The sequence below is a fragment of the Mercenaria mercenaria genome, chromosome 3 (genome assembly GCF_021730395.1).
Source record: "Mercenaria mercenaria strain notata chromosome 3, MADL_Memer_1, whole genome shotgun sequence".
NCBI classification, from domain to species: domain Eukaryota; kingdom Metazoa; phylum Mollusca; class Bivalvia; order Venerida; family Veneridae; genus Mercenaria; species Mercenaria mercenaria.
Genome location: NC_069363.1, coordinates 8,504,646 through 8,523,467, shown reverse-complemented (window position 1 = coordinate 8,523,467; position 18,822 = coordinate 8,504,646). Strand labels below are relative to the sequence as shown.

The 18,822-nt window shown below is 35.0% G+C and overlaps 1 protein-coding gene across 1 annotated transcript; it reads left to right on the top strand.

The window, feature by feature from the left end:
- Positions 1-1,360: 1,360 nt before the first annotated feature.
- LOC123525481 (NADH dehydrogenase [ubiquinone] 1 alpha subcomplex subunit 7-like) lies at positions 1,361-17,099 on the top strand. The gene is made up of 4 exons (XM_045304567.2): positions 1,361-1,488; positions 5,543-5,589; positions 15,480-15,626; positions 16,659-17,099. Exons 1-4 carry the CDS (start codon positions 1,432-1,434, stop codon positions 16,768-16,770), a joined length of 363 nt encoding a protein of 120 aa, XP_045160502.2. The 5' UTR covers positions 1,361-1,431; the 3' UTR covers positions 16,771-17,099.
- The last annotated feature ends 1,723 nt before the right edge of the window (positions 17,100-18,822 follow it).

Sequence of the window (18,822 nt, the reverse complement as noted above, 5' to 3'; positions counted from 1 at the left end):
TAAATTCTGTAAATAAAATAACTCATTTTCTTGTTAATTCTAACATATTTTTCTCGGTTAAATACAGACACAAATTAATTTCATACATTTTACGCAAGTTTATGTCCAGATGTTTATGTGCATTTCTATAGTTATTGTTCTCAATTTGACGTAGATGGTTTAATCAACATTATGATTTTTGTTTTTACAGGGTGCTGTTCAAGGGAGTAATAATGGAGTGCCTAGCACTGCGGTGTACAGGAAAAAATAAAAATATAAAAAGCTGCAACTTCAGTGAGAAAAGAAAACAAGCAAACAGAATCTGGATATATAATGAGTTAATATACAGACAGTAATTGACTTTAGTAGGATTTAATTAGTGACTGAAATAAGAAAAATATTTAAATTTATAAAAGACTTGGAATCAATATTTTACATGTTGTAGTGATGAAATATTCTGTTATATTTCTTCAGGAAAATTGCAAACAAACTTTAAATAAATGTTAGATTTCTTTTTGTTAAATGTTAACAAAATCACAAATATTTGAAAATGAAACATGTATTAAACAATGCTAGTTTTAGTCTTTTTTCAATTTCGTAATCGTTGGGATAGCGTTGGCATCCATCTCTGGCCAACAAAGAAACAGAGTTGGCCCAACGTTGGACCAACCGTGATAGACGAAAAAATGCTGTTGGCCCAATGGAGGGCCAACGATGAGTGTAGGATATCAGTTGTTGGCCCAATGGAGGGCCAACGATGAGTGTAGGATATCAGTTGTTGGCCCAATGGAGGGCCAACGATGAGTGTAGGATACCAGTCGTTGGGCCAACGGTGTACCAACCGTTGGGCCAACGTTGCGCCAATTAGCAAAATGGCGTTGGGCCAACGTCGGAAATCTTCGTTGGGCCAACGAAGAGTCTGCCGTTGGCCCAACGTTGGGCCAACGCATGTCTGCTATCTGGGATCTTTTACTTCAAGTGTTGTTATATTGGGAATACTAAAGGCATGTTCTCCTAAGTGTGAATCAAGTGTCTCTTTCAGATCAGAGAAATTACTTTCAGAAAAAGAAGTTCTTTTTATAATACTTGAAATATTTATGAAATGCTTATTTAACTCATTTATAATGTTTAAATCACTTTCCAGCACTTTATCAGTAGTTTCAATATATATCAGATATATGGAGAGGGCTTCAATAAGCCTACTAGCTTCCAGTCCAATCCAGACTTTATGTATGTAAATAATTATTTAAAATGTACATATTGGGAAATAGAATATGTTTAAACCAAAAGCACTACTTTATGACCTTTTAAGTGATTTCCAGAAATTAGCCGTAAAATTTCCGGGTTTTCCGGGGAATACACTTTTCCGTTTTCTTTTGATCTGAGTCAACAAACGCTGAGCTGATCAGAACGTGTAGACGCTAATGGAAGAATAGGTATAGAAATCGAAAAATGTCATACGGCAAACAAACGCCGATAATAAGGGCCCTAGTCGACTTTTTAGGGAGAGTAAGTATGCATTTTATACCTTTTAAAATAAATTTTCATTAATTGATTGTTTGGATCTTCTGCGCTTTATATTTATGGTATGTTTACTGTGGTCAGAAAACGTCCTTGAAACTGAAAGGTAAAATTATTTTATATTCTGCCTCTTTTTGAAACAATGTACATATCTCTGTAGAGCTTCTGTGCGACCCAGTTTTAATAACAGTTACAACCAATTATACCTCAGTAATTTTCTGGTACCCATTTGCAGCTGGGTCGACTGAGACTCCACAATGGTAGTAGCCAGGAATCGAACACGTGCCCTTCACCTCCGTAGAAGAGCGTTTTAGCCACAGGGGTCCGGCACATGAGTGGATTGAGTTTAATGACTTAGTCCTAGAGCCATAATTACGAAAACAAGAGCTGTCTGAGGACAGCAATGCTCGACTATTCAACAGCCTTCAATAGTGTTTCCTACAGACTCTAGAAGGGGCATGGTGCTTCCCTTGAAAAAGGGCACTTTTAACGTGCGCTTTGGCATTGAAAGGGCATTCGTCCAAGTACGCTTGCCGGTGTCATTTTACATGGCGCCATTTTACATACTTTTTTCACATTGCATAAAAAAAAGTACTGAGATACCATATTACATACAGAACTTTAACCAAAAATTCCTAAGTTGAACTTGAAATGAAAAAGGGCCATAATTTTGTAAAAATGTGAAGTAGAGTTATGGAACCTGTGCAGTGCATGTCAAATCATCACAGTGAACAAGTGTGTGAAGTTTCAATTCATTCCCACAAGTGGTTACTGAGATACCAGCTTACTTACAAAAACTTAACCAAATCGGGTTGCAGACACGGATGCCAATGCATTTGGTAAATATATGACGTATGAAGCAAAATGATAGTGGTTTGGGACTTTAGAAGCAAAAAAAGTTTGAAACAAGGATGGTGGCCAATGTTGACACTGTGCGAATAGAACTTTGGCAGTTAATTTGTAGTTTTTAGTTAATATTCATATTGCAATGGTTGCTTTATCCGCGGAAGGTCCAGAATGTTGATTTTACTGACTGCTTATATATAGCTTAATTTGTTGTTACGCAATGTTGTCAGACTTAGGATTGAATCCGCTCTATGTACCGTTCGATACAACGTCGGGTTGCCAAATAACAGATAAATGTATGAAAATGTGTTGAAGTAATTTTAATAGTTGATTAATTTGAATAACTGAAGGCAATGTTTGAATGGGAAAATAGCTGACAATATTTTTTTTCCTGGCCATATCAGGGGTGTAAAATTCCACTCGCCTGCTCGCATTGGCGAGTTAAAGTCTGGATAGGACGAGTGGATCTCGCTGTATACTCGACCAATCGGGCGAGTGGTTTTTACGTCTTAGCTTTAATGAAATTCAGAAATTACATCTTGAAAAACGTCAACAAACTTTGAGATAGTTCAGTTGCTACTTTGATTGACTGGAATTTACCCGCGAATCGTAAAGATATCAAAAATTTCAATCATGCCGGTAATTTTCCATTCCGAGAGCACGTGCAACCTATCGTAATATCTAATTTACATCTCCGTTACTTTTGTTTATCGTCCAGTACACACAAAAAACGCGCGTAGTGCATTCATTTTTTAACATTATCGCTTCAGTTTTTCAACATCGCTTGAGAAGTAATACAATTTGAATTCTACTAAGATTTCAATAAAATATCCACGGAAATGTAAGCAAATTTGTATGAAAACGGTCGAATTTTCATATAATCATTTGTTAAATTTCAAACAGCGCAATCTTAATTACTGATTTCTTTCTAAGAGAAAATAAGTGATACATACTATGGGCATGAAATTCGGACTTTTGACCAGAAAGAACAAAAAACAGAATTAAAAAATCTTAAATAATGAAAAAGCGGCAGTAATTTAAATACATTGAGTAAAACGATTTTTTTGGTGAAAAGGTTTCTGTTAGTGCGGCGGAATAGGTTACATGACCTCGTGGACGTAAATAGAAATGTGGTTTTAAAATAAAACAAAATGATGTTGTTACGGTTTTTAATAAGTTTTAAATGAATCTTTGTACATGTATTTTTTTTTTTTATAAAATATTCTTCTCAAACGATAATGTAAATTCCTTGAGGGCAAATAGGTCACATGGCGCGAAAAACTGTAATATGACGTAATACCATGACAATCTCGTGCAACAATACCGCTTTGATCTCCACTTCAGATGTCATGATGCCGACACACTTTTAGCTCTTTGAGTGGATGTTAGTTGATGACGAAAACAAGCCAATTACTTAGTTTATCAACAGAATAATTACCAATGATCGTCAACTTTTTTTTTTCGCTTTCAAGACGGGTAGGTGGATGATGAATATTGTGTCCATATTTTTAGGACACTTTTTAAAATAATTATTTTTCGGGAAATAAGTCTTGAGAAAAGGAAAATAACTGATGTTTAATACTTTCCTGACACTTTGGGAAACTAAGGTAGGGGTTAGACTGTGATTATTTTTACTATCGATGCAGTTATTATGGAGAGCAACTTGATGGTGGAGATGACAAAATTAGTGAAAGAAAAATGTCTGGTGTGAAAAAGAAATTTAAGAGTAAACAAAATGAACAATCAAAAAGGAAACGTAGTGTACGAGATATGTGTTATGTTTGAAATTTGCTTGTTGTACATAATACTCCTTCCTTACTACCTGAGTTTTAAAAATGTCAATTATTAGGGCGAGTGACTGTCCACTAAGGGCGAGTAGATTTTACTAGCTACTAGTCCTGCAGGGCGAGTGGTGTGAAAAAGAATTTTACACCCCTGCATATAAAGAAAGTTGAAAATATAGCATCTGAGGGGTTAAAACCCTTGTCTGGGAAGTAGTTATATTAGTATGGGTTTTTTCATAATTATGGCTCTAGGACTCAAAAATAAGTCATTAAACTCAATCCACTCATGTGCCAGACCCCTGTAGTCTTAAGCCCTCTGGACCAATGCGTCCACATATTTTTTCTACTTGAAAGTCTTAATGAATTTTAGCAAAATAAAACTTTATATATATAACTACCATTTTCATATTTTATCTTGTATATCTAGCTTATAGGGTGAGTGCTCTACCAACAGTAGCAATAACCACAGGAAAGAGAACTCTTGCAAACCCTTGATTCAGGATTTTTGCATAGAGGTTGTTTATCGTTAATAATTGTGAAGTCAGAAATATGAATGGTTGCATAATAACACAGTGTCTTCTTTGTTTAATAGGAAAATAAATTGGGTTATGTTAGAATGTCATTTAAAAGTGTTTCAGTGTTGGTTATTGTGACCAGGCAAATTTTTACAAATAGAAATTTCAAAGATAATGTAAAGTTAGAAGATTTTTTACCCAGAAATCCCCTTTTAGCATGATTATGGCATGACCTAAACTAGTTCTTGCTACCATATCTTTTATTTTGCGAGGGTTGCATCCATTAAATTATAACGTAACCCCATTTGTTTACCTAACCAGGTTGAAATGCAACATCTGCGTACTGATTCTTGAGAAATTGATGATGTCGCGAGAAGTTTGTAGTACATTGGTTATTTTTGAATATCAGTATCAACATTTTTTTATATTTATAGATTTAATTGAATTATAAATGTAAGCATTTTCAACAAAGTTCATAAAAACATACCTTCGAAACTTCAACTTCAAAAGAAATTCCATAAACAACAATTCTACACCAGCTATTTGTTTTCAAAATGAAGACTGCCTCAATTACGTGACAGCTACAATAGTAATTTAAGCGAAATATTGCAGACAGCAGTACCCATTTGAAACTTGTCTGTATAACTTGTCTTTAAATGTTGTTAAGGGGTTTATTAAGTGGTTCATTTTATGAAAAGAAAATGGATTAAAAATATATTAATTTAATTGATTTCTTGCGATGCCAGTCGCAGACTCTGCAGTACCCATGAGAGATTCCAGTGTACCTATTCACCATCAACCATTGCTGGTTTTTATCACTTAATGTTTGTTTATGATTTACTCACTCAGTGAATTACTCATCTCATTTATGTATGTTCTTGTTTTCTGCTATTTCAGAGAAAAATCAAAGAAGCTCTAAGATTTCCAGATGATCTTGTCCCAAGGTATGCATGATTATTCTAATAATTCAGTTTTTTTCTATAAATTTGGACAAAGTTAGATTACATCACCAGGTGCTCCTTGGTCTGGTTCCTGCGTTATAAAACAGACTTTTGAGACCAGTCTGAGAAAGGTCAGTTGCAATTCCCATGCTCAGAAATAATCATTGAGATGCTGGAATTTTGTTAATGGTCTCAAAGGTAGTTTTATAAAGTGAAGGTTGGCATGCTTTTGTTGCCTCCAGTCTGGCTTTGGCCAATTCTTTGATTGTGAAAGTTTGGTGGTTCTACCTAAGTGCCTATCTGCGCCTAAAATAATGCCTAGGCAGAAATCAACTTTGAAGTAACCATTGTACACTTACTGAATGATTTGTTGGCCAATAGTTTAAAACTTTTTCCCTGAGATCTGTATGACCAAGGGCTAACAGTTTTGACTATCGAACAGGAAAGGCATCCGATAAGAGTTCTATCACATGACACCAAAAATAAATTTCAAACTTTTCCTTTACACTTTAGCTCAGCAAATTTGTTGAATGACTGGTCAATAGTACAAACTTCGAACAGTGATTTATGTAAGGAGTCCTGTAATAAATGAAATAAGTTTAACAAATATTAAGTTGAGAAGCTGAGAAAGAACAAAAGAATTGCAAGTTATTTACCATGTTTACATTGACTGATGATAAAAGGAATTTAAATCCCAATGTAACAGCATTTTTGTGTGTTCCTGATATTAGTTTCTCAAAGGAAATTAGGAACCATTTCATAATTTAAAAAGAACCTCTTCATTATAACTTCATAACAGATTATTTTTAATTCAGTAATTTGAATGATCTTTAGGCCATACCAAATTGATTTGTCGTTCGTCGGAACTACCGCATCAATGATTTCATTCCCGAGAAAAAGAAAAAAAATTCACCTGCCCGCACGTACATAAAAATCTTATTTTTTTTCTGATTACGCAGTCCGGAATGATAACGGTAAACAGGTTTTATCGCTGTTTTAATGCGTCAAAGTGATATTGATCGGCGGTAGGCCTAAAGCACGAAAATAAGGTTATTTTCGCGAAAATAAGATTTTTTTACGAAAATAAGCCATATATTTTTTATTTCTTTATTTTTTTAAATTCTTTCTTTGGTTTCTTAAAGACTATATTAGTATATGCTTCCATACGAAAAATGAGCGATTGTTTTATAATAATAAAGAAATAATCATCATTTATATGCAAACCGCGCTGATTTTACTTACGAAAATAACCGTAATAAATGCGAAAATAAGGCATATATTTTATATCAGTTCTTTTTTCTAAATTCTTTTTTTTAGTTTCTTAAAGACTATATTAGCACATTCCTCCATACAAAAATGAGTGATTTTTATCCAATAATAAAGAAATAATCATCATTTATATGCCTACAGCGCTGATTTTACTTACGAAAGTAACCGAAATAAATGCGAAAATAAGCTATTTCTTTTATATCAGTTTTTTTTTTTTTTTTTATTTTTTAGATATTTTTCTTTAACTTTCTTAAAGACTATAACAATACATGCCCCCATACGAAAAATGATTAATTTGAATCTTATAATAAGGAAATAGTTAGCACTTATGTGTCAGCCGCGCTGATTTCAATTACAATAATAGCAGTAATAATTGCATAAATAAGCCATATCGTTTAAACTTTTTTTTTTAAATATCTTCTTTTACTTTCTTAAACACTATAACAGTTAATGCCTCTATGTGAAAAATCAATCATTTTTATCTTTTAGTGAGAATAACGGGAATTATTAACGAAAATAATGGGAATTATGTATTAGATTACGGGGATTTCAACTACTGTATAATAAAATAACTTTAATAAAGTTACATATTTTAAATCTCTTTTTATTATTATTTTTTTTATGAATGATACATGCATCTCATTTCAATGGATTTCATCTCAATATAAATATTTGTAATGTTATTCGAAGTAGTTTATGATGTTAATATTTACAATCATAAACAGGAAAACGTTATATATATATGCAGAGAGATGCAGGTTTCGCATTTTAATAAACGTGAATAAGAATTACTTTTTTTGGTGAAATTTCCGTAAAATACATAGAAAAATAGTTTATATCATACAAAATAACGATTTATGTCTCTTTGAAATAATATGGTATATAATAATATTTCTCTCCATTGTTCCCTTTAATTGCTACTACAAACAACATATCACTTTTGATTGATTTATCACACCTTGATTAATTGTTTGTTTATATAAAGCACGTGTATATTATCAGCAATGCGCATTGCAATTAACAATCAATTAAGCGATTGTGCTAGCATCGGGTAACGCTTTGGTGTATATACTTCAAAGAAAAGTATGACTATTATGAAAATATTTCTTTCTTCATATAATCGATCTCTATCTTATCATTAGTCTACCAAATTTCAGTAACTTATTTTCGCATATAAAAAGTTATTTTCGTAACGATTTGAGGTATGTTAATAAATTTCGCTAATTATTTCATAAAATTGTTGGACTAAAATCATTAATTTTCGCTTCATAAGTGTCTTATGATCGTATCTATATAATGATATAAATTCAAGTTGAATTAGATAAAAAATAAATAAAATATAGCTTATTTTCGCATATAAAAAGTTATTTTCGCAAGCGATTTTGACGCATGTTAATTAAAATCGCTAACTATTTCCTAATTATTGGACTAAAATCACTTAATTTTGCTTTATTAGTGTCTAATGATCGTTTCTTTATGATGATATAAACTAAAGTTCATTTAGTTAATAAATAAATAAAATATAGCTTATTTTCGCACATAAAAAGTTATTTTCGCAAGCGATTTTGACGCATGTTAATTAAAATCGCTAATAATTTCCTAATTGTTGGACTAAAATCGTTTAGTTTTGTTTTGTAAGTGTCAAATGATCGTCTCTATATAATGATATAAAATAAATACATGTAGCTGATGACACAAACTCAAAAAGTCAGGAATTATGGTGTTGTTCATCATTTGTTTTAAATCTGAAGTGTCTGTGCTAGTGCCACACATGGCCTTCGATGTGCCGGTAGGTGATGAAGTAGGCACGTTCTACGATTGTTCAAATTATACAGTGAAAAGAACAAAGCCCGACTTGTAAGACGTGCACGGCCCCGGGGATTCAAATTGAAAATATTTGGATTAAACATAGAGATATTGTTTAGATAAAGTTTTCAAACCATTTGTTATCAGCGTGTTTAGTTAAATATTTTAGATCTAGAGCCAAAGCCAGTGCTTTCTTGAAAAAAAAGTTTGTTCACAGATCCTGACTGATGGATCCATCACATTAATTTTCTCGGGCCCAAATCATTTTGAACGTAACTTCTTTAGTACGGCAGTCAGATATTCTATCAAAATGCATATATTAATTTTTAAAAAATGTTCAGCTTTTCAAGTAAGTTGTGTAGATATAAAAAATAATTTCTGTCGTATTGTAACCCCAATTTTCCCTGTTTGTATATTAATTGGCTGTGAATTGATTGAAAGAAAAAATCTGAAAAAACAGACTTTCCCAACTCAAAATTTCTTGGTCAATCAAAGCACAACAAATAACACTTTTAAAGAGTGGCCATATTGGGATCATTTTTTGCCCATCTGTTATCATTTTTGACTGAAATGAACCTCTACCACAAAAACTTAAGCTAAGCTTATCTGTTAAGAAATTATTCCAATGGATTCGAGCAGTGTCGAAGCATTTGTGTGCCCAACTCTGTTTAGTCTCATTGGTCAAGTGATTTATTACTTTCCCCTCACCTCTACCGTTTGGAGTTTCACTAGGGGCACAAAGTTGCTCATGTGTCGAAGCCATCTAACTGGGTTTCAGAAGATATGTTATTCCACTTGGGTGCCTGTTTTGTCTTAAATATTCCTCATCCTCTGCCGTTAAATGGGCACGCCTTCAGATTAATGTAGAACAATCAAAATTAAAAATAAGACACTCATCCCTCAGTAATTATAAATACAAAATAAAAACAAAGTGATTCAGTGAGTTTTAGCAAGAATTTATTTGCAAAACCATTCATGTAGTCTTTAAAACATACAGAAAAGCTATCTACTGTCTTAGTCACACTATAAATGTTTTAAGTTCTGTGTTATTCTTAAAGAAATGTTAACTTCATGTATAATCATAACTGCAAAAAAAAAAAAAATACCCGCTCGCTCCATGTAAAAGCCACCCGCCTCTGAAAAAATCAAAATTGAGGGGGGAAAAAAAATTTTCGCTCACTCGCACCCTTTTTTTTTGAAAATTTTCCGAAGAACTATGAATCAATTTGGTATGGCCTTAGAGTAGGTTGTGGCACTGGCACCAGATCAGAAAGAAAATGCCTCTGTACATGTTATACCTTAACCCTAGGTATTATATAAGAACCATGGTCATGAAGGGGAAAAGATACTAACCCTTTCAATCGTGCATTTCATACATAAAACACGCAGTGCGGTAAATGTGTACTATGGATATCAAACAAGTGGTAATTTATCTTCCATTGTGTACCAGTCACATTTTTTCAATACATCTTATCTTAGAAAAACAATGCATAGTTTATAGTTATTTCAGCGTTACACAAAAAACTTGCTTGAACTTCCCTGGTGAAGTTCCATTCTAGATTACAAAACCATTCTGATTGGCAGTTGTGAAAATGTATGTCAATCGTCATTTTACTACACGTGTTCGCTAAAATGTGAAAATGCAGCATAAAGTTGCAAAATGAATGAAATAAACAGAACAGATGCAGACCAATGTACGATTTCAAGTTAAAGATCATTATACAAGATGATTTTCATTCATCATTTTGAGTTTTAGTGTAAAATTGTGATTTTTTTTTAAATTCTGTTTTTGTGCCCCCCCCCCCCCCCCCCCCCCCCCATGAGTGGTGGGGGCATATAGATTTGGTCTTGCCCGTGCATCCGTGCGTCCATCCGTCTGTCCGAGCCCACAAATGAACATTTGTTGGGTATAGAGAACAATAGGTAACGGTAAATTCTATTCATTCCGTAGTGTTTATTGGGTACTTTTTGTAGCATATTGGGTACTTTTTAACAAAAGAAATACCCAATAAAGGTCCATCTGTAGGAACGTGCGTACATCCGTCTGTCCGTCTGCAGTTCATGACGCGCCTCGCTCGAAAAGTATTTGAAATAAATCGATGAAACCTTGCATGAGTCTTTATCATGATATGAACTTGTGCACCTCCTATTTTTCGTCTGGTTCCACCCCCTATTTTCAGAGTTATGGCCCCTGAAATAGTCAAAAATGCACATTTTTAACTTGTGACATGCCTAGCTCAAAAAGTATTTGATATCGATTCATGAAACCTTGCATGAGTCTTAATCATGATATGAACTTGCGCACCTCCTATTTTTCATATGGCTCCACCCACTATTTTCAGAGTTATGGCCCCAGAAATAGTCAAAAATGCACATTTTCACCTTGTAACACGCCTAGCTCAAAAAGTATTTAATATATATTCATGAAACCTTGCTTGAGTCTTAATCATGATATGAACTTGCACACCTCCTATTTTTCATCTGGGTCCGTCCCCTTTTTTCAGAGTTATGGCCCCTAAAATAATCAAAAATGCACATTTTCACCTTGTGACATGCCTAGCTAAAAAAGTATTTGATATAGATTCATGAAACCTTGCATGAGTCTTAATCATGATATGAACTTGTGCACCTCCTATTTTTCATTTGGGTCCGCCCCTTATTTTTAGAGTTATGGCCCCTGAAATAGTAAAAATGTACATTTTCACCTTGTGACGCACCTAGCTCAAAAAGTATTTAATATAAATGGTTGAAAACTTGCATAAGTCTTTATCATGATATAAACTTGCAAACCTCAAATTTTTAGCTCGACTATTCAAAGAATAGTCTAGCTATTCTACTCACCCTGGCGTCGGCGTCACACCTTGGTTAAGTTTTTGCATGCAAGTACATACAGCCATCAATTAAAGGCATATAGCTTTGAAACTTATTTTTTCTTTTTCTAGGTCAATTACCAACCTCTCTGGGTCAAGTCCCATAACTCTGACATGTATTTTGAGCAAATTATGCCCCCTTTTGGACTTAGAAAATTTTGGTTAAAGTTTTACATGCAAGTGACTATCTCCAAAACTAATGCAGATATTGATTTGAAACTTCTCATGTGTCTTCGGGATTATAAAGCTAGTTGATAGCAGCAAGTCCCATAACTCTGACCTTCATTTTGGCCAAATTATGTCCATTTTTGGACTTAAAAAATTCTGGTTAAAGTTTTGCGTGCAAGTACATACAGCTATTTCTAAAAGGCATATAGATTTGAAACTTATTTTTTCTTTTTCTAGATCAATTACTAACCTCACTGGATCAAGTCCCATAACTCTGACATGTATTTTGAGCAAATTATTCCCCCTTTTAGACTTAGAAAATTTTGGTTAAAGTTTTACATGCAAGTGGCTATCTCCAAAACTAATGCAGATATTGATTTGAAACTTCACAATCATCATGTGTCTTTGGGGTTATAAAACTAGTTGATAGCAGCAAGTCCCATAACTCTGACCTTCATTTTGGCCAAATTATGCCCCCTTTTAGACTTAGAAAATTCTGGTTAAAGTTTTGCATGCAAGTACATACAGCTATTTCTAAAAGGCAAATATAGATTTGAAACTTATTTTTTCTTTTTCTAGATCAATTACCAACCTCACTGGGTCAAGTCCCATAACTCTGACATGTTTTTCGAGCAAATTATGCCCCCTTTTAAACTTTGGAAATTCTGGTTAAAGTTTTACATGCAAGTTTCTATCTCCAAAACTAATGCAGATATTGAATTGAAACTTCACACGTGCCTTCCAGGTTATAAAACTAGTTAAGAGCAGCAAGACCCATAGCTGATATGCATTTTGGTCAAATTATTCCCCCTTTTGAACTTAAAACTCTTTTGATATTTAACCTTTTTGGGTAATGTTTTCCTGCTTCTGGGACAATATTTCGAATAGTCGAGCTTGGCTGTCTTACGGACAGCTCTTGTTTGGCTGGCTCCACCCCCTGTTTTTAAAGTTATAGCCCCTGAAATAGTAAAAAAAATGCACTTTTTCACCTAATTATGTGCCTAGCTTAAAAAGTATTAGATTTAAATTCAGGAAACCTTGCTGGAGTCTTTATCTTGATGTGAACTTGCACACTTGGCATTCTTTTTGAAAATCTTAGCTCTTATTTCAGAGTTATGGCTCTTGAAATAGCCAGTATAGTGGATGTTTTGTTTGTGATGCTCATAGCTACAAAAGTATATGGCCTAGAATAATGAATCCTTTTCATAAAATGTTTGTTGAGGCTATACCCCATTAAGACTGTAAACATTTGAATTATTGCCCCTTATTTGTGACAAATGTACCAGTGGGGGGCACACCCTGTGTCCTACAGACACATTCTAGTTGTTTGTTTACCTTCCGCCAAACATGTGCACACTGCCGTGACCTCTAGACCGGATGTTCATTAGGGAAGTTCAAGCAATTTTTTTCAGTAACGTTGACGAAAGCATAAAATATGTTGATAATCTCAGCAATATGGAATATTGAGACAATGTGACTGGTGCTCGATGGAAGATGAATTATTGCTTGTTCAATATACTAGGTACCCATTCACCGAACTGCGCGTTTAAGTTGAGAAATGTACGACTGAAACAGGTGAGTGCACTTTCCTGTTCATGACCATGGTTCTTATAGAATACCTAGGGGTAGGGTATAACACGTATGGAGGCATTTTCTTTCTGATCAGGTGCCAGTGGGTTGTGGAAAGGATTTAATCAGATTGTAAGACAAAATAATGTCTCAGTAAATAACTCTCCTTAGAGCAACAACCTCTGCACCAGTGTTTGAATAAAAAATTCAGTTGCCCGAGTTCTGTTATACCCCCACAAACGAAGCTTGGGGGTATCTAGGAGTGGGCATGTCTGTTGGTCGATCGGTCTGTCTGTCGGTCTGTCCGTCCATTGGTTTTCATGGTTTCCAGACAATACATGAAAGGCTAGACAGATTTAAATAAATTTTGGTACACAGTTGTAACATCATAAAATACAGGTCAAGTTCGACTTTGGCTACAAACCACCAATTTTTGTCGAGCCCGCTTATGGTGAGCTTGATATAGTCGCCACTTTCTGTGTATGTGCATGCGTGCGTGCGTCCAATTTTGTGCGGACCATAACTTTGACATGCATGGACCAGTCTTGTTTATATTTAGCTTGAATGTTTACCTCAATGAGATGGCATGCCAAAGGTCAAGGTCACAGTTGGAGGTCAAAGGTCAAATTGAAGTTTGTAGCATTTTCTTCTTCATGCATGGTGGGATTTTGATGGTCATACTTGTTATGCCCCACCTTCGAAGAAGGAGGGGTATATTGTTTTGCAGATGTCTTCGGTCGGTCGGTATGTAGTCCAATCCGTTTCCAGATGATAACTCAAGAATGCTTGGGCCTAGTATCATGAAAGTTGATAGGGAGGTTGGTCATCACCAGCAGATGACCCCTATTGATTTTGAGATCAGTATGTCAAAGGTCAAGGTCACAGTGATCCGGAACAGTTAAACAGTTTCCGGATGATAACTCAAGAATGCTTGGGCCTAGGATCATGCAAGTTGATAAGGAGGTTGGTCATCACCAGCAGATGACCCCTATTGATTTTGAGGTCAGTAGGTCAAAGATTAAGGTCACAGTGACCTGGAACAGTTAAACGGTTTCCAGATGATAACTCAAGAATGCTTGGACCTAAGATCATGAAAGTTGATCAGGAGGTTGGTCATCACCAGCAGATGACCCCTATTGATTTTGAGATCAGTAGGTCAAAGGTCAAGGTCACAGCGACCAGGAACAGTAAAACTGTTTCTGGACAATTACTCAAGAACGCTTGGGCCTAGGATCAAGAAAATTGATAGGGAGGTTTGTCATGACCAGCAAATGACCCCCATTGATTTAGAGGTCAAAGTTCAAGGTCACATTGGCCAGGAACAGTTTAATTGTTTCCGGACGATAACTCAAGAACGCTTTGGCCAAGGATCATGAAAGTTGATAGAGAGGTTAATCATGACCAGCAGATGACCCCTATTGATTTTGAGGTCAGTAGGTCAAAGGTCATCGTTACAGTGACCCGGAACAGTTAAACCTTTTCCAGACAATTACTTGAGAACGCTTGGGCCTAGGATCACGAAACTTGATAGGGAGATTGGTCATGACCAGTAGATGACCCCTATAGATTTTGAGTCAGTAGGCCAAAGGTCAAGGTCACATTGACCCAGAACAGTTAAACACTTTCTGGACGATAACTTGAGAACGCTTAGGACTAGGATCACGAAACTTAATAGGGAGGTTGATCATGACCAACAGATGACCCCTGTTGATTTTGAGGTCAGTAGGTCAAAGGTCAAGATCACATTGAACTAGAACAGTAGAACTTTTGTTTACAGTGAGCAATTAATTTCTGTTCCTTGTGCAATTACTGAATGCATCAAGGGGGGCAGTTCGTGTTCTACGAGCTCTTTTTTTTATGTAGTTATGGCCCCTTTCCAACTTAAAATTTGCAAAACACATGGTTTCCGGACAATAACTCATGAAAGGCTTGACAAATTTAATTTTATTTTTATTTTTGGTACACATGTAATTTTACTAAATGTGTAACATCATAAAATACAGGTCAAGTTCAACTTTGGCTACAAACCACCAATTTTTTTTGACGTAGTTTTGGCCTCTTTTCAACTAAATATTTGCCATACCTCTGTGACAAGGCTGTATTGTGGGGGTATACTTTGTCACTCCAGTGACAGTCTGATGTCATGTGGTGACTTGTTAATTAGAATTATGTTAAGTGGCAGTTTTTAGCATTGTCTTTACATTTTTCAAGGTCAATGCCACCACCAGCTTTGCCAGATGGGCCATCACATAAGATAGCGGACAATTACTACTATACCAGAGATGCTAGAAGAGAGGAATCTCCGCCAGTAGCAGTGTTTACAGCAGGTTCTACCAAGGCAATAGAAGGTGTCAAACAGTAAGTTCATATCACAGTGTAAGAAATTAGTGTCTAACATGGCAGACATTTTAATTTCTATGTCAGTTATGAGCTAGTGAATCCAGAACTGAGACTGGGTTTTTAGATTATAAAAGGTCTGTTTGGCAAGCACAGCAACACCAGCTTCAGACAAAGGAGATCATTGGTTATCAACCTGGCTTTTGTAATACTAATAACATGAAAAATGTTAGCACTAGCTGCCTTGTCTGTCGACATAAGAAAAGGAAACTGGCTTCTCTCATACATTCATGGTAATATCTTCAGGAAAAAGGTGTTGGGAATGATTAATATTATTCAAAGTTGTAGAACTTGTATAATAGTCAACTTAAAATAAATTAGTATAAGCTAATCTCTCTGATATGTAACCATAATGAAAGGTAAAAAATAGATTCAAGAAATTGCACTGGTATTAAGTTTTCAGTATTTTATATAACTAAATGGTAGAGTCAGTATTGTAGCGGACTCCATTAATTTTTTTTTTTATATGAGAAAGACAAGAGGTTCTAATAGCCCTTCTGTTATTTCTGCTCAAATTGCTTGACCTGGGTACACATAAGCTCAGGTGTTCGAAACTTTGACAGCAATAAGCTAACGGTCAATTCATTTTATAGTTATGTTTCTGCATTTAAATAGACTTACAAAAACAAATGTTTGAGTTAAGGATTATCAACACTAGAATGTCTTCATCATAAAATTAAAACATCAAACCCGTGTTGTTTTTTTTTACCAAGACTAATATTTAGAATCAAAATTGTACAGACGGTTAGTTTAACAGCTGGTTAAAGTTTCGAATGTCTGGGCCGTCATGTACTTGCTAACTTTTCACTCATTTGATTTATGCTGATTTATTTTTGCCTTTTGTTGTAAAAGAATCTTGAATTTGAAGACCAACCTCAAGTCTCCATCTATTAATTAGTTTATTACAATGTATCATAGGCACAGTATATTTCTTAAAACCATCCCTAGTGACTGAACAGTCATTTTGAATAACATGAATTGTTTCTATTTCAGACCATTAGCTGCTAAACAAGTGACAGAGCATCAGCCAAAAATGCCAGGCATTGGATACAATATCAGCGGACTGGGATATTACGGTCCAGCAAATAGGAAAATAGACTTCTAATATTGTAATGAATAAATGATATAGATATTTGTTTTATGGAGAAATAGATAAAAGTGCTTCGATACCAATAATTCTAGATAACATTTCAGCATTGATGGAGCATTAAAAGATTGATAATTTTTAAAAACTGCATTTGAGATATGTATTTATGCATATCATATTGCAGTGGAAGGTAGATTTTGTTATTTGAAAGATAGGAAAATAATAAGTTTACTTAAGTCTGAGATCATATCTGAGTCTATAAGTACAATGAGTATTAAAAAGTTCATGTAGATTTAAATGTGTTTAACTTTTATACTTCTATTTGATGATAAATTATTGAAAATCTGCAGAGAAGTTTGTTGGTATTTCAACAGTTTTAGGGACTTTCAGGCTGAGTTAAGCCCACTGATTTTGAATCACTTGCCCCTTGCCTCCTCTGTGTTCATGTGGTGTAGAATTCTTCATGTGCAAGTCAGCTGGTTATGGAAGGTTGGTGTTTCTAGCCAGGTGCCCATCTGCAGGCAGCTAGGGCATTTCTCCGCTAAAACTGAAAGTTGCTGTATGACCTAGATTATATCCGTGTGAGGTTAAACTCAATAAAACCATAAAAAGACACAGATTCAACAAATTCTGTACATTTATATTGAAATAAGTTATGTAGCCTCTGTGATATTTAGTCACCTGTCTGAAGCACAGGGATATAGCTTTGATGATTTCCTTGGAACCGTTGTGGGGTTATTTTAGATGGAGCTGATACCTTTTGTTAAAGTGACATTTGGTCCATCTTACAAGAAAACATGATTGACAGTAATGAAGGAACTACTGGAATTCAATGTTTAGCTGTTTTAACCAAGGAAATTGTCTCTGAAAAAGACAAAATTAAATGAAAGTTTTAGTTTTACATAAAACGGGCTAAAACTATCATTTTGAAGATTTAAACACAAATATAGGATGTGAGCCGAAACAAAGAAAAGTTTACAATAATTATGTTTCCCTTCTATTATATTTGGATTTTGTTATTTTACTGGGTCTGTCGAATAAGAAAGATCACCATTTTAAAAACGTAACATAAAAATAAAGAGCTGTTTGTAAAACACATATGTTTCCCATGATGGCCTGTCCCATTTTCAGTTTCGAGATTACTATACTTGACCTTTTACCTGCTGACCTTAATACAATAAGGTCAATCAACTAACCACAGGCATTCATCTTATGAACTTTTTGAGTGTAGGCAAAGAAGTTCTTTCATTAATGGGCAGAAACAATTTTCAGTCTCATTATCATTATGACCTTAGCCTTTGATCGACTGACACAAGGTGCATCACTCTTGCACCATTATTTCATGAATTATGACCCCTTTTTGCTTAGAATTATACTTATTTAATGTTTTGATACACTTTATTTCTCGTATTAATCCCCCGCCACAAGTGGTGGGGGTTATTGGAATGGTCTCATCTGTCTGTCCTTCTGTCCGTAACATTTTGTGTCCACTCTGTATTTCCTAAACCGCTTGAAGGATTTTCATGAAACTTGGGTCAAAGGATCACCTCATCAAGACGATATGCAGAACTCATAAGTCAGCCATTTGGACTCAAGGTCAAGGTCATAACTCAAGGTCAAAGGTTTGGGCCTTCCATTTTGTGTCCGCTCTGTATCTCTAAAGCCCCTTGAAGGATTTTCATGAAACTTGGGTCAAATGATCATATCATCAAGATGATGCGCAGAACTCATGAGTCAGTCATGTCAGCTCAAGGTCAAGGTCACAACTCGAGGTCAAAGGTTTGAGCTCTGTATCTCCTACCCCTTGAAGGATTTTCATGAAACTAGGGTCAAATGATCACCTAATCAAGACGATGTGCAGAACTCATGAGTCAGTTGTGTCGGCTTCAGGTCAAGGTCACAACTCGAGGTCAAAGGTTTGAGCTCTGTATCTCCTAAACCCCTTGAAGGATTTTCATGATACTTGGGTCAAATGATCGACTCATCAAGACAATGTGCAGAACTCATGAGTCAGCCATGTAGACTAAAGGTCAAGGTCACAGCTCGAGGTCAAAGGTTTGGGCCTTCCAT